We start from the raw sequence: 14,619 nt of genomic DNA, 5'->3' as shown, positions 1-14,619 counted from the left end.
TGCCGGTACTACCGAATGAGATTGAGACACAAGGGGCCATCAGAGGTCACTGTGAGCTCCTCCATTCCTTCCTTTCAACTGTGACATGGAAGACATTCAGTCATGCCAGTTGCCTGAGATTGAACGGCGAGATTCTTATCGTTGTAGGGACGTAGGAATTGTCCCAAATCTACGCCGCGCGACTATCCCATAACCCCTTAAATCTGGAGGTCTTCCCCAACAATTCCCTCGGGTCTCCAACCTCCACAACTCTCCCCTCATGCATAACAACAACGACATCATATCCGACGATGGCTTCCAACCGATGAGCAACTTCCACAACAGTAATCCCCTTAAATTCCTCCATCACCACTCTCCTAACCTCCTCATCAGTCCCATGATCAACATTACTCGTCGCCTCGTCCAACAACACCACCTGTCCATGCTTCAACACCGCTCTCGCAAGACAAAACAGCTGCTTCTGTCCGGCTGAAAGCCCCGCCTCCAACATTTCCGCATTAAGTCCGCCTCGCGGCTCCAGGGCGTCCCAGATACGAGTCTTGCGGAGGACGTCGATGAGGTCTGCGTCAGGGGTGTGGCCTGTGGGATCGATGTTGTCACGGACTGTGCCGGGCAAAAGGACGGGATCTTGAGGGAGGGTTGTAAGAGACTTGCGAATTTTGTTCCGAGAAATGGTGGTCAGAGATTCGGAGTCAATGGATAGAGTGCCGTTGGGGTCGGTGTCAAGAAGACGGAGGAGGGTCAGGAGGAGGGAAGATTTGCCGCTACCCGAGCGGCCGCAGATGCCGACTTTCTGACCAGGCTGGATTGCAAGAGTCACGTCTCGTACGACAGGATCAGTTTCGTCGCTGGTGAGAAATGAACGTCAGTGGATAATCTGAAACGGAGGAAGAGGGAATAATGCGGACCTGTAAGCAGCAGTGACGCTGCCAATTTCAATCTTGCCGTTCTCTGGCCAAGACGAAGGGGGCGTGTCTTTCTCGCACTCTCGGTCTTCGCGAGGGGTGTGCTCAATGAAGTACTTGAGCCTTGTAATAGCCCCCAAGCTCGTCTCCAGCATAGTCCACATCTCGATGAATTCAGCAAGCGTCCGGTTGAAGCTGATGATGTTGACCATTGCCAGACCGATGGCGCCTTTGGTAGTAGTGTTATTAAAGTGCAATGCGAAAGCAACCAGGCAAAGCGCCATTCCTGCAACGAAGAGATCCAGGACGACATTAAGCCAGCGCTGTACACAGAAGAAGAGATAGTACGGCCTCTGCGATGCGTCCAGTAGAGTCTGGCTCTCGCGCAGCATGGCCGGACGCCAGGAGAAGGCGCGGAGTGTGGGCAGGCCGGCGAGAACCTCGGTAAAGTGAGTGAATAGAGGAGATTTGGCTTCGAGGTCGATGTGACGGAGCTGACGGGAGGTGCGGAGATAGTATTTCTGGAGGAGGTAGAGGGCCATGAAGGAAGGGGGGATGAGGGCGGCAAAGTAGGATGCGCCGGAGGCGATGATAGCTGTTTCGGCAATGACGAGGAGGAAGGTGTGGAGGGTTGCAAAGGCGGACATGGGAAGGCGGTGGTCTATGAGGGTCATGTCTTGACTGAATCTGTTGAGGGTCACGCCGCTATCTGTTGTCGTGAAGAAGACCAGAGGGGCACTGTAGCAGTTGTTAGTTGAGTGTGATGAGAGGAGATCTGGGTACATACGCGAGGACAGCGTCTAGGAGCATCTGGTGGAGATGACGTGCGGATCGAGGAACCACGGTGAGCATCCAGAAACTTGAGTTATTAGCATCAAATTTCACAAGAAAATGAAGACAAACTTACCTCAAGGAGACGGCGTTCATGACGAGATAGAGCAAAGCGAACATGAGGTAGATACCGAAGTACATGGCCGGACGTTCGTTCGTGCCCTCTTCTGTCCACACTCGCAGCCAAATCTCTGTAATCGAGATGTCAGCAAGCCTCACGATAGAAATTTGCATAGTTGAAGGACACTTACGGGGAAGCTTGGTAAAGCCCACGTACAAAACGACCATGAATATGAAGGGACCTAACATCCGCCACCCGATGGAGCTGAAGTAGAGCTTATAGACCTCGGTGTCACCGGTCTGTCTCGTGAGCTGTGCCTCGGTGACCCTGGCATTAGTTGGTACTGGAGCCTCTACTTTGATGGTCTTCGCTTCATCTTCGGTCGGCTCTTCGGCATCATGATCGTCGTCTTCTGCAAGCTCCTTGCCCTTGACGTCCTGAGCGAGATGACCCCACACAGACCGTGGTACGGAGTCGAAAGCGATCTGGCTACGGATAATGGTACCATCTTCGATCATAGTGATGCAATCAGCAGCATGAAGGAAGTTCACTAAATGCATGTTAGTCTATAGTTAGTATGGCCTGTGAGAAGACTTACCATGGTTGGTGGCAAGGAGCACGGTCATGCCAGCCTGTCGAAGAAGACCACTAGGCCCTAACAGGCGTTGAAACACCGCTTTTGAGGTTTTATTGTCAAGACCACTGAAGACGTCGTCAAGAAGCAGCAGTTTTTTTCGAGAGTATACAGCGCGAGCGAGTGCCTGGAAGTCCGTGAGCCACGATGGAATAACGCCGCAGAGCCTAACTTACCACTCGTTGTTTTTGCCCACCACTCAAAGCCACCCCGCCAGTGCCGACAAGAGTCTCCTCAGCTTTGGGAAACAGAGCAATGTCCTGGTCCAGGCTGCATGCGCGGACAACCGCCGAGAACCAAGCGGCATCATAAGGGACTTGGCCGATGATGTTGTCCTTGACGGAAATATTGCGCAGCCAGGCGGCTTGGTCGCAGAATGCAACGGAAGAGGTGTGTAGAGTCACGGTGCCGGAAGAGATCACCAACTCGCCGAGTATACCTTTGAGGAGAGAAGACTTGCCACAACCAACACGGCCAACAAGCATGGAGATGGAGCCCTTCTTCAGCACAAGTGAGACTTCCCTTAGGATCTCGGTGCCGTCTTTCAAAGTGAACTTCGCTTCGTTTATGCTGACAAGTGGCTTGCCCAGTTCGATGGATGCCGGTCTGAGAGTCGTAGCTCTAAATGACTGCAACTCGACCGCATTGCTAGCCGAGACTTGATGCCTTGGGGTCAGGGGTTGCAAGTCTGACCCGTGCAGGCTGGGAGGCAGCCGCGCAGAGTCCAGCGAGGACTTCTCAGAGTTGGTCAAGATCTCCCGCCGGTCTTCGAGTTCGTCCAAGAGAAGGAACTCCTGGATCCGGGTAAAGCAGCCAAGAGCACCCACGAGCTGAATGATGGAAACGATCAACTTCATAAAGGGGGCAGACACGAGAACGATAATCGACAGGGCAGTGAAGGCCTCGGCTATGCTCAAGCCTTGTTCGGCCCGAGTCCAGAAGACGGCGGCGGCGATGATGACCACGGGTGTGATCTGATCGGCGGCTCCGACTGGAAATGTGGTGTCAGTTGCCAGATTACTAGAATTGAGGTGAAAAGGTCTTACCAATCACACTGAGAAAAGTGATAAGAACTCTGAACTTGACGGAGAGCTTCAGCTCCGTGATGCGAAACTTTTGCACTATGCTGGAGAAATGGTCGGCGAGACCCATCATCTTGACACCCTTGATCTGGTTCAGCAGTGATGATGTGATTGAGATACGCTTCTGAACACCTTCGTTCCACGCAACACGAGCCGGGGCCATGCGCGCAGATAACTTTGTGGTAACCGCAGTACAGACTTTACGTTCGTTAGCAGCGGCTTGGGAAATGACGAGATGAGAATTTACTCACGGAGCCCGGGGATGAGAAGGAGGAAGCAAGGTGGTCCGACTTGACGGTACAGGAGGTAGATCCCAATTGGAAGCTCAACAACCGCAGGCCAGATATCATGGATGAAAGTCAAAGACACTGCGATATTCTCGATGTCGACACTCATCAACGTGACTGGCGCGGAGTCTTTGATCGCCGACGCGTCTAGGTCCAAGGTTTTCTTGAAGATGAGCGACACGAGTCCGCCGCGGAAGAGGGTTACGAGCTGGAATGTCATGTGCTGGTACCAGCATCGAGATATCTATGGCTGTTAGCCTATGATGCGTAAGGGATAGATGAAAGACCCACGGCAAGTCCGACGTAGATGCAAGCCGTAGCGCCGACCAGGCCGGCAGCTACGTTCCTTGAGTCCTCCCCCCAAGGGCTGCCGACGAAGTTGACTATGCGGTTGACGAGCAGCGGTTGAGCGAACGTGAAGCCCGCGAACAAAAGACGGGGCAAAACACCAGCAAGGAAGGTGATTTTGTATGCCCAGAACGTGCTGATGACCAAGCTCCATTTGCTATCCTTCTTACCTATGCAATGTTAGATGGCATCTGTAGATGTAACGGCGTTACGCACTTGTAGCCCACGCTCTGTCTAGCATGCCAAGCAGGCGCGCCGAGTCAAATTTGGGGTCAATGGCACCCAGATCTTCAAGACCGATGAGAAGCCTGAAGCCCTGGAAGAATAACGAATTGAGCCACCAGAAGAGACTTCTGCTGACGACACCGGTAGTGGACTCAACGGCAACATCTTTCTCACTGCTGGCCAAAAGAACTCGCTTGGGAGTCTCTTCAAGAGCGAGAACGACCACCTTGACTACCAAAGAGGCAGTAAAGACGCCCGCGACCGTGCTCAGACCGTCTCTGAGCCATAGTGTTCTGGCTTGCGCGATGTCGAGGACGATGGTAAGAAACAGATACAGGCCGATGAGTACCGAAGGCCTGATGGAACGCTTGTGCTCCGTGTAAGATAGGGCACCGAGGGCGATTGCTTCGATCAAGCCCAGCGCGCTTTCTGCGACCGAGGTGCGAGCTCTGGGTGTTGATGGTATGGACCATAGTGCTATGAGAACGATCTGGAGGCATAGGAGTACAGAAATTGCGACCTTCACGAATTAGCTCATTATACGGAACCTGATTTGCCGTGGAATTTGATATTACCAGCTTCAACCACAGCAGCTTTCCTGCTCGAACGCGGATGTCATTGCGACGTAACCAGGTGATGCGAACCGGAGCAAGGATGATGAGAAGGGCGGTGGGCAGGATGGACAATATGCTCTGCTCAAAGAGTACGGTGAAGTCAAAGTAGCCATTGACCTGCGGGCCGAAATAATTGTCGGCGTCGCTCATGATGCCAGTCACGCTCAGAGGCTGCGTGACTTACACTTGGGAAATGGTCAGAAACATAGCATGCGCTGGAAAAGCGCGTTGCGACCAAGCAGATAACCAACGCTTTTGCGAAACACGAGGTTCTTATCCATTCGCCAAGTTATCAGTCGCACCCCCTGGCGCAGGAATCCAGCTTCCTATTTGAGCGCGCTGATGCTGACAGGAGGCACAGTGTCCCAACTGCAGTTGACAGCAGTGACCGATTCGTCCAATAATACATCGTTAATTGACAGTGAGAGACACGCGTACCGCTGGGTTCGGTTCAAATAGTGACGGTTGGTGCTTCTTGTTCACTTATCAGCGGCCGTTGGGGTCTTGGTATTTGTGCTTCAATGAATGAACATCTTGGAGACGAGTCTTGGAATCGCACATCGCTCTAGCAACCTGCTGTTGTGTGCATGTATCATGTATCCTTGGGTTGATTGTCTTCTCGGCGCCATGAACTAATACTAGTAATACCAACTCTAGAGAGGAATCTCAAATGAAGAATGGCATTCAGATACTGCACGAAGACCTGCGAGCAGGCCGACACCATGACGTGACCAGGAGAGGCATCGCGCAATAATCTCGCTGGCGTTGAGACTTCCACAACGAAGGCCTGTAGCCCTAGCGGTTCAATCATCCCTACCGATCCCATCTGTCATAGCCCTGACGTTTCTATTGGCCTCATTGGCCTCAAGCACCCCTTCGCCCCGAGGCCGACTCATAAATACCTCGACGGTCTGGCTATCATTCAAAAACCTGAATCTTGATTTCACGAATGGACCGACACGTGTGACTCACGCCCAGACTTGATGGCCCTAAGAGGTCTTTTGGAAGATTTATCAGAGTATTGAAGGCCTACACTAAATATCTCCTATTGCTCTGTGTCCCTCTCAAGACAGCAACACGCACCAAAATGATGGATATTGACGAGCCTTCGCCTAGAAACGAGTGTTCCGTGGAATCGCCCCGTGCCCAGGCTTTCCAACGATTCCCCCAACTCCCTCCGGCCATTCGACGAATGATATGGAAAGAGTTCTACCTCATCCCGCGCCAATTCCTCGCGCATTGGGAGGGCTACGAGGATCTTGTAGGAAACGACACCATCTTATTATCTTGGGATTTAGCCCCCGTCGCCCCAGGCCACAACTGGAACGCGAAGAGTTACTACTACTCCATCGACAACACCATTGATCGTATGTCGAGGTCCGTGGCTCGCGGCCTTCGCAAGCGGTTTGGCTTTCCTATGTATTGTCGCAAGGGCCTAGACCCCTGGTCGACCTCGCAACCACCTGAGCAGGGCCTGAGGTCGGACGTCATGATCAACTGGGAGGTGGACTTTATAAACCTAAACAAGGAGACTCCTCAAGTGGACATGATCGACGACTTACCGCATCTTCAGTGGCTCAGATACGTCGAGAACATCGTCGTTGAAACGTGGTTCAGCGAGTGTAAGTCAATCATCGAGAACATGAACGGGCTCACATCAGAGAACAAGTGGCTGCTGGAGATGAGGCACTGGCTTCCAAACCTCAAACTCATACAGCGTGAGTTCACCAACAGGGCGCCAGTCGTTCTCAACGAATGGGCATTTTTCCAGACAAGCTATCTACTTCGTGAGGCAGAAGATACCCCGCCGAGCTGGAGGCATACAAGGCAAGTTGCGACTGACCTCCATTGGCAATCCTGGATTTCTTCGCCCAAGACACCTCAGTGGACTTATTTTCTAGAGAGATTACAGAGCACTGGTGTCGAAGTTCGAGATGTGATGTCGCAGGACATCGGGTTGTATGACGAGGTGTTGGGCAGTAGAAGACTTTTTCAAGGGTTCGGGCAAATCGAGGCGAAGGAATGGGACTCATGAGATATCGACATTGCGACGCCATTCCCCCTTACGTGGGCTACTCCACGTTTACCCAATACATAGTGCCTGTCCATGTAGTACTTTACGAGTAGTTTAATCAGTACCATCTGAGAATGAAATAAAATAACAAGAAAATACTATTCGTGTAGTTTGCTGGCGTAGACCCTCCAATCGTCACAGACTCGAACGCATCTGTGACGGCAAGGACATGAAGAAGTAGCCGTATCTACCTTTTCCCCACAACACCCGCAACTTTCAAACCACCATCCTTTGTCCGTGTCCTCCCAGACTCAGCTTCTTCCAGCGCAAGTCTAGCTCCCTTGCCAAGCACCTTCTCGCGATGCCATTGTCCGACAAACATACCCTCCGGATCAGCCGCGTTCCTCACGGACCGCCACTCCCTCAGCTCCCTACCGTAAAAGTCCTCCACCGCCTCGCTCGCAAGAAAGTTCTTGGCCCAATGCGGCTTGCCCCCGAGATCCTCCATCAGCCACTCAAAGGCCTCGTAGTACCGCGCTCGGCAGGGCGGGTCCATGAGGTACAGCGTCGGCCCATCGGGGGAGGTCGGGTCGAGGTACGGCCGCACGTTGGAAGTCAGGGTCGTATCGCTCACGCGCACCTCGACCGGTGCGTGAACGTAAAGGCCTTTGGCCGAGAAGGGGATATTGTGGGGAACGTAATCCGGGTCCGACGGTGTTAGGTGGTTTAGCCACGATGATAGACGGCGGAGGGCTTCGGGACCCCGTTCGAGCGGGATGGCCCACTCGTTGACGAACTGGGAGTAGAGGCAGTTCATGAGCAGGGCCTTGCGGCTGGGTTGGACGGCGGATATGGTCGAGCCGTTGGAGAAGCCGTATTGCATGCCAAAGACGAACCACTCAACCATAGGCAGGATCCGCGGCACATATTGCGCCAAGTATAGCAGGTTGTGGTAAACGTAGTATCCCAACGCGCCGTCGTAGTTCCTCCTTGGTGGCTCGACAAGTTTCTCGTCCGTCTTGTCCGCCCTCCAGACCACTGCTCTCCTGGTGTACGGGAACCACCACACGCGAACGAACTCGCTTTGCGTCCACAGGTCCTTCTTCCACGCGTTCAGCATCTTGACGTCTGTATCGATGGTCTGCGTCCACCGCAGGGTGAAGGAGCGCACGGCGCGGAAAGTTATTTCGGTGATGATGCCGAGCGCGCCGAGCGACAGCAGCGCGGCGCGGAAGAGCGCGGGGTTCTCATCGTGCGAGCATATCTCGGTCTTGCCGTTGGCGAGGGTGATCTTCAGCGCCAGCACGTCTTCGGACATGAGCCCGTGGAAGAGGCTGCTGCCGTGGGTGCCCGTCGAGATGGCGCCGGCGATGGACTGCTGGTTGATGCTGCCGAGGTTCGGCATGGCCAGGCCGTGGCGCTCGAGCTCATCGCAGAGGGCGTACAGGCGGATGCCGCTCTGGATGACCGCCAGGCCCGAGGACTTGTCCACGGACAGGATGCGGTTGTAGTTGTCGAGGTTGACCAGCCAGCTTGAGGTGCAGGTGATGTTGGATGGCGAGTGGCCGCAGCCGGTGGTCACGATGCGACGGCGGCATTTGCGCGCGAGGTTCACCACCTTTTCGATCTCGGCGAGGGACTCGGGCTGGATGTAAAGCTCCGGCAGGGAGTAGAAGGTCTTGGCCCATGTGTGGTGGACGTGGTTGGGACGCGCGCGAAAGGACACGTCGTTGGAGCTCTTGTCGAGCTCTTCAAGGATGGTAGGGTCCATGGCCCCGGGTGTAGGAAAGGCCAATCCTGGTTGAGGTCGAATCTGTCCGTTTCTTGCTTTCTGTGCGACTTGATGGCTCAGAGATACTTCACTAGGCTGTCCACGTTCATCAAGGTTGGCGCCCTAGGTCAACTCGGCGCTCGGCGCATTCGGACAACCGTGGAAGCAGCACAGGTAGATGAAGGACGCATGGCTAGTGAGGGAGAAGACGGAATGTGCTAAATTTCTACCCCAGAACCGCGCGGTTGGTGTAGGCAAGGGCTGGAAAGAGACGGGATGGAACATTAATAAAAGGGTCTCTCAGTCCGGTACCGTTTTAGCCCGACGAGCTCTTCGATATCTGGATGGTCGCGTCATCGAGTTGCTGTTTGCGACATGTGGATGCGCCGATAAGCTAGGGCCGACCACGCTAAGCCCACAGCTTCTTCCCCAAGCTGTACAGCTGTCCGCGGGGTGCATTCCGCTGAGCTGGAATCCCTGCACCGACCAAGTCGAGGGAAGCTCCGAGACGTACCGTTCGTCGTTCTGTGCATTTTTCAACCTCGTCGCAGTGCTTCATGCATTCTCGCGTATGTGAATGATATCTAAAAATCAACGTAAATTGTATTGTAATACAGTCTCTCATACTTAAGCTGAATCCCCACAGCTACCAGATTCCAGGTCGCTGCCACTCGACAGATATACCCAGCACACAACCAAACCACACAACGAAAGGAAAATGCCCTCAGATTAGCTCTCTTATTGTTCTCACGGACAACGGCCGATGGGCTCCGCCAAAGTGACTGGATGTACCCTCGTGCTGTCTGCAAATTTGGCTTTTCGGACTCTGGGTCATCACCGGGCAATTCCGAATTCCTCGCTGCGCAGCCACTGGGCGAGCAGTTCTGAGATCTGTCTTCCGTTAGCGTGTCTTCAACAGCGCACGAGGTTGAACCTACCGGCCAGCTCCGATTGAAAACTATGTATGTGCTGTCATGCGCATGGTCGAGGCAAGCCGCAACCCCAAGAGGAGCCACAACCGTTAGCCGACGACCTTGCTTCTAGACGTGTTGCATTTTGTCGGTCATTGCGGCGCGTGGTCTCAGAACGTGAGCATGCCTAGAAGAGAAACGCAACGAATTGTTTCCAGACTGGGGGAACCCCAGCTGGTGCCTGCTCAGATCTCTGTTCTTGGTGCTGGTCCCGTCACCAAATGGAGGGTTTCGTTAGACCACACCGTTTGGCGATCCCATAACCTTGTGAGAGTTGTCATCAGCGCAGACGATATTCTGAAAGCAGGAAGGGGATGAAAACGGTAGCTTGCTCGAAAAGTAGTACAGTGATCAGGGACAGAAACGATGTTGACGATCTCAGGCGCATCGGAGTATGCTGCTTCCCGCTTGGGAGACAGCCACTCAGCGAACAAGAAAGGACACGCGCTGGATCAGAATCGCTTCGTGAAAAGGAATGAAAAGGTTGGAGTGATGACATGGCTGGAATGAAGCTCTCCAGCTGTCGCCGACCGAGTGCGTTGATCTAGAATCAAATGGTCAGTCTTGGGGCTCTGCGATGGCAGCGATCCAAGCGTAGGCTGGATGGCGAAACTGCCAGGACGGCCGACGAAAAGCATTGTGCGACAAGCTCAAACATCTGAACTGCCTCGTAAATTCTCACGAGGCGCGCGACGTTTCGTTGTCAGAAAGTCTGGCAGAAGATGGAGGTGGATTGCCTTCGGTTGGTTGCGCAAAAGAAGAAGGCACGCGACTGGACGCGACGAGCTTACGGGCTTGACCCACAGTGTGATACCCACCAACATACACAGTTCTACACACTGTACCCACCACCTAGGCAAGAACGGAGAGACAGAGAAAGGGGCATGTGCATGCTCTGTTGAAGTTTCACTAGGTTTTGATATTTGGACATGAAATCATGATCAAGTGATATTCCATCTTCTAAAGTCTATCCTTCTCCGCTTCGGCAGCCTCTTGCAGCCTCGCCTCGACCCTGGCAACCACCTCGGCGTCGTACAAGTCCTCCAGGTTCTTCTCGCCGTTGAGATACTCCTTCTCGTGGCGGAGAGCCTCGTCCCTCGTCATGCAGACCAGGTCGCGGAACCGGATGTTGGTCCACTTCTGCTGCTCGGAGCCCTCACCAATGACGAGCTTCGTCTTGCCCTCAGGCCTCTTCCACCGCACGAGCACGAGCCTGTTGATGAGACCGGTAACGGCGCTGCGGCCCTTCCAGAGCTCTTCGGTCAAGAAAGCGGCATCACCGAGAGAGACAGGAACGCGGATGCCCATGGATGCTTCGACGCCGTCTCGGTGCTTCACGAGGCGGGTCTCGGAGCCCTGGACGAAGCCGACGATGTCGCCGTAGAGCTTGTCACGGTTCTTCGCTGGGACGTAGTCAAGGGGGTATCCTAGCTCATTGTTAGTCATGGTCTTGAAGTAGAGTGATGGCTTCGTACCTGAGATGCTGAGAATAACGTGGTTTGCGACGATGTATCCAAAAACGGCGGGCATGGTTCCAAGAACGGGGAGGATTCGCACTCTGAAGCTGGGAAGAACGCTGAGATCGCCAACGGTGCCCTTCTTGAACTCCTCCTCGGAGAGAGGCAGCAGAGCGGCCTTGCCTTCGGCTGCCACCTCGTTGGAGTACACAACGGGAATACCACTAGTCACACCAAGCAGCTTCAGCTTCCTGCGCGTAGCCCTCGAGAGACCGTCGTCGGTGCTGGCGCCGATGTCCGCAACGTTGATACGAGTAGGATCACCCTTGGCCCCGGCGCCCATGCTGGAAATAACAGGAATCTGGTGGTCATGGCAGTACTTGAGCAGGGCAACCTTTGTGTCAATGTTGTCGATGGCGTCCACCACGAAGTCGGGCTTCTGGCCGTCCTCGGCCCACGGCGCGAGCAGCTCGGCGGCGACGTCCTTCTCGAACTTTTGGTTCTTGAGCTCGAAGCGGGCCCACGGGGTGATGGCGATCAGGCGGCGGTAGAGACACTGGACCTTGGGGATGCCAACGTCCGCGAGGGTGGCGACGGCGTGGCGGTTGAGGGAGCTGAGTGTGACCTGGTCGAAGTCGATGAGACGGATCTTGGAGACGCCGGAGCGGGCGAGGGCGGCGGTGCAGTGGGAGCCGACGCCGCCGACGCCCACGACGACGACGAAGGCGGAGCGCAGCTTGCGGAGGCCGTCGTCCTTAAGGAAGACGCGGTTGCGGGCGAGTTGTTCCAGGATCAGTTCTTCGTCGAAGTCGCCGGCTTGGGCGCGACGGGCCAGGGCTTGGTTGCGGGCATCCTCCTTGTCAACAGGGGGAGAGGCGCCGCCGTATGAGGTGAGCTTTTGGACATTGAGTTAAGTCGTGAGGTTCACAAATGGAGTGGGGTTGACTTTACGTTTCCAGATGAGTCGATGGGGGCGGGGATGGACTTTTTGAGGTCATGAATTCGTTCTTCTCGTTCGAACGCTTGGTAGCCAAAAATGAGACATGCTACTGTCGCGCCGGATAGCAGCGCTGTAGCTGCTAGTTGTATGTGCGGGTTTGACGCCGCTTTTGAAAAAAGTGAAGACATTTTATACTCGTATGCTCATGATGAAAAAAGATAAAAGGGGGTTCCTGGCGAGATTCGCTTGAGGAGAACGATTGAGACGGCCAGAAACCGAGCCAGTCTTACCTTCTATCAAATAGGTTGACCCTCTCGGAGTAGCAATTGGGTCTCAATCGTGAAAATCAAATGTTGCACCATCATCAGCGAGCAAGGTCAAAAAACGGATTTTCGGTCAATGGCCAATCAGATGGGACTAAAGTGTCCCGCGTCAGCGGGACGGGCACGGACGGACCTTCCACCCCCACTGCTCCCCCCAGATTTCAATGGCACAACCAGATAAGGGCAGCTCCAAGATTTGACGATAGCAGCAAATCAATCGCAACACCAAAGTCAACCCCACGATTCCGACCTCGCGAACTCACCCCCCATGATTGACACCCTCATTTGAACATCACACAAGGCCCCGCAGCAGCCGAAAATGCGCCAACGCCTCGCCCTCCGCCGGATCTTCCTCCAGAGGCTGTTCCGCCTGCAACAAACCACCCGCCCCTTCACAAGCAACACCGCCCTCACCGCGCGCAGCAGCACCACACGCCCCCAGCTGCCCTTCCTCACGATACCCGTCGCCAACCGCCCCCGTGCGCGCTACTTCACCACGGAGAAGAAGCGATGGCTGCGCTGGGAAGGCAGCCTCTTCCTGCGCTACAACATCTCCATCTGGGGAGGCGCCGCCTGCGTCCTCGCCATCGTCTTTCTCCTCAACCAGGAGGCGCTCGAGAAGGAGTTCCCGACGCCGCATGAGTGGTCCATCCGCACGCGCATGTGGATCCGCGGGGCCAAGAGCGCGGCCGTCAACCCGCACCTGAGGAACGTCGACTGGGCCGAGGTCATCATCTCGTGCAGGGAGGCGGTGAACATATTGGAGGATGTAGAACGCGACGGCAAGGGGATCAGGGAGCTTCTGGACGAGCCGCTGTCGATTGACGGGCTGGGCGCCGCTGGCAAGGATGTGTCGGCCAAGAGCGAGGAGTGGCGGCGGGGATACTACGAGGTTTTGATGCTGATGGCGGAAGGCCAGGAACAGATGGACGGATGGGTAAAGGATCGAGCGAGCAACCGTGTGTTTCCTCCAGAGATGGTCATCGGACCGTCAAATCCGCATCCGAAGCCGATCCCCCACGGGGTCGACAAGGCGCCCAGAGAGGAGGACTGTGAGGTCGCCTTCGAGCCGGCGGAGAACACCTACCTGCGCATCCTGACAACGAAGGGCTTCACGAACCGCCAGAAGATGGACGCTGCGCTGGCATATGCGTCATTCCTCGACTTCAAGAGCATGCCCGATGCAGCGGAGAAGATGTACCAATGGGCCCTGGCTCTGGCCACCGAGACGGCCTCCGCCTCGCTGGTTGACGGACGCACATACACCATCAACGACAAGACGACACCGCCTTCTCAGAACGTGCTGACCGTCCTGACGTCGATCGCCACGCACAAGGCGAGGAGCGGCGACGTCAGCGCCGCGCTGCCCATCTTCATCTCCGTCCTCCGCGCCCGCCGCGCCCTCCCCACGACGCCTCTGCCGGGCCAGGAGCGCCCGCAAGAGGTTCCCACGTCTCTGTGGCAGAGAGTCTGGAACGCCGCCGCGGCGCCAAAGTACCCGCCCACGCCTGACGACGGCTCCCGCCCGCCCTGGAGGCATTACAAGGAGCTTTGCGAGGAGGCCAGTCTGAACCTGTACATCGGCGAGATCCTGTTCGCGACGAAGGACGCCAAGGCGAACCGCGAGGAGGGCCTGGCTTGGACGAGAGACGCTGTTGACCTTGCTGAGGAGCAGCTCCGCAAGGTCGGCACCGTTGGCGGCGACAGGGAGGCTCGCCAGACGTGCCGCGAGTGCTTGGGTGTTGGGCTGGAAAACTGGTCTGCGATGGTGGCGAAGCTTGCCAAAGAGGAGGAGGCGAAGAAGAATGCCGCGCCTACTAAGTCTACGTTCGGTTTCTGGAGCGAGGCCAAGACGGTTGATGGAAGGTGGGCTGCGGAACAAGACGTTGTCACGGAGAGGATACGCCGCACTAGGGAGCTCCTGGTTAATGTCGAGCCGCCTGCTGCTGGGCTTGCATCATTGCTTCGGGCGTAAGGCCTTTGGGCACTGTATAATATTGTTCAAAACATCACACACTCAAAATGCAGAGCAATGATACCAAGAAATTCGATTCCCTATCTATGCCTTGTGACGGTGTACTGCAGCTTTGCAGAGAGCAGATGAGCACCGCCGGCTGAGCCCCAAAATACTCTATTTGTGGGAGTTGGATGCTGCA

General features: G+C 55.3%; 6 protein-coding genes across 6 annotated transcripts; 2 read left to right on the top strand and 4 right to left on the bottom strand.

Annotated features, from left to right (window-relative positions):
• Positions 1 to 169: 169 nt before the first annotated feature.
• On the bottom strand, positions 170 to 3,676 carry COL26b_006561 (uncharacterized protein; the record flags this gene model as incomplete). Its single annotated transcript, XM_053179377.1, has 8 exons — positions 170 to 848; positions 909 to 1,643; positions 1,693 to 1,764; positions 1,813 to 1,927; positions 1,988 to 2,347; positions 2,396 to 2,429; positions 2,608 to 3,422; positions 3,478 to 3,676. 8 exons carry the CDS (start codon positions 3,674 to 3,676, stop codon positions 170 to 172), a joined length of 3,009 nt encoding a protein of 1,002 aa, XP_053036655.1.
• An 80-nt stretch (positions 3,677 to 3,756) lies between these two features.
• COL26b_006560 (uncharacterized protein) lies at positions 3,757 to 5,137 on the bottom strand (the record flags this gene model as incomplete). Its single annotated transcript, XM_053179376.1, has 4 exons — positions 3,757 to 4,044; positions 4,092 to 4,318; positions 4,365 to 4,863; positions 4,949 to 5,137. 4 exons carry the CDS (start codon positions 5,135 to 5,137, stop codon positions 3,757 to 3,759), a joined length of 1,203 nt encoding a protein of 400 aa, XP_053036654.1.
• A 937-nt stretch (positions 5,138 to 6,074) lies between these two features.
• COL26b_006559 (uncharacterized protein) lies at positions 6,075 to 6,778 on the top strand (the record flags this gene model as incomplete). Its single annotated transcript, XM_053179375.1, has 2 exons — positions 6,075 to 6,705; positions 6,759 to 6,778. The coding sequence occupies 2 exons, from the start codon at positions 6,075 to 6,077 to the stop codon at positions 6,776 to 6,778; spliced, it is 651 nt and encodes a 216-aa protein (XP_053036653.1).
• A 470-nt stretch (positions 6,779 to 7,248) lies between these two features.
• Positions 7,249 to 8,772, bottom strand: COL26b_006558 (uncharacterized protein; the record flags this gene model as incomplete). Its single annotated transcript, XM_053179374.1, has 1 exon — positions 7,249 to 8,772. One exon carries the CDS (start codon positions 8,770 to 8,772, stop codon positions 7,249 to 7,251), a length of 1,524 nt encoding a protein of 507 aa, XP_053036652.1.
• A 1,931-nt stretch (positions 8,773 to 10,703) lies between these two features.
• COL26b_006557 (uncharacterized protein) lies at positions 10,704 to 12,328 on the bottom strand (the record flags this gene model as incomplete). Its single annotated transcript, XM_053179373.1, has 3 exons — positions 10,704 to 11,170; positions 11,219 to 12,095; positions 12,152 to 12,328. 3 exons carry the CDS (start codon positions 12,326 to 12,328, stop codon positions 10,704 to 10,706), a joined length of 1,521 nt encoding a protein of 506 aa, XP_053036651.1.
• Positions 12,329 to 12,782: 454 nt separating this feature from the next.
• On the top strand, positions 12,783 to 14,438 carry COL26b_006556 (uncharacterized protein; the record flags this gene model as incomplete). The annotated part of the gene is made up of 1 exon (XM_053179372.1): positions 12,783 to 14,438. The coding sequence occupies one exon, from the start codon at positions 12,783 to 12,785 to the stop codon at positions 14,436 to 14,438; it is 1,656 nt and encodes a 551-aa protein (XP_053036650.1).
• Positions 14,439 to 14,619: the final 181 nt, after the last annotated feature.

Source organism: Colletotrichum chrysophilum (assembly GCF_026319265.1).
Source record: "Colletotrichum chrysophilum strain AFK26 chromosome Unknown scaffold_49, whole genome shotgun sequence".
Lineage (NCBI taxonomy): Eukaryota > Fungi > Ascomycota > Sordariomycetes > Glomerellales > Glomerellaceae > Colletotrichum > Colletotrichum chrysophilum.
This window is presented reverse-complemented; position numbering and strand designations above follow the sequence as displayed.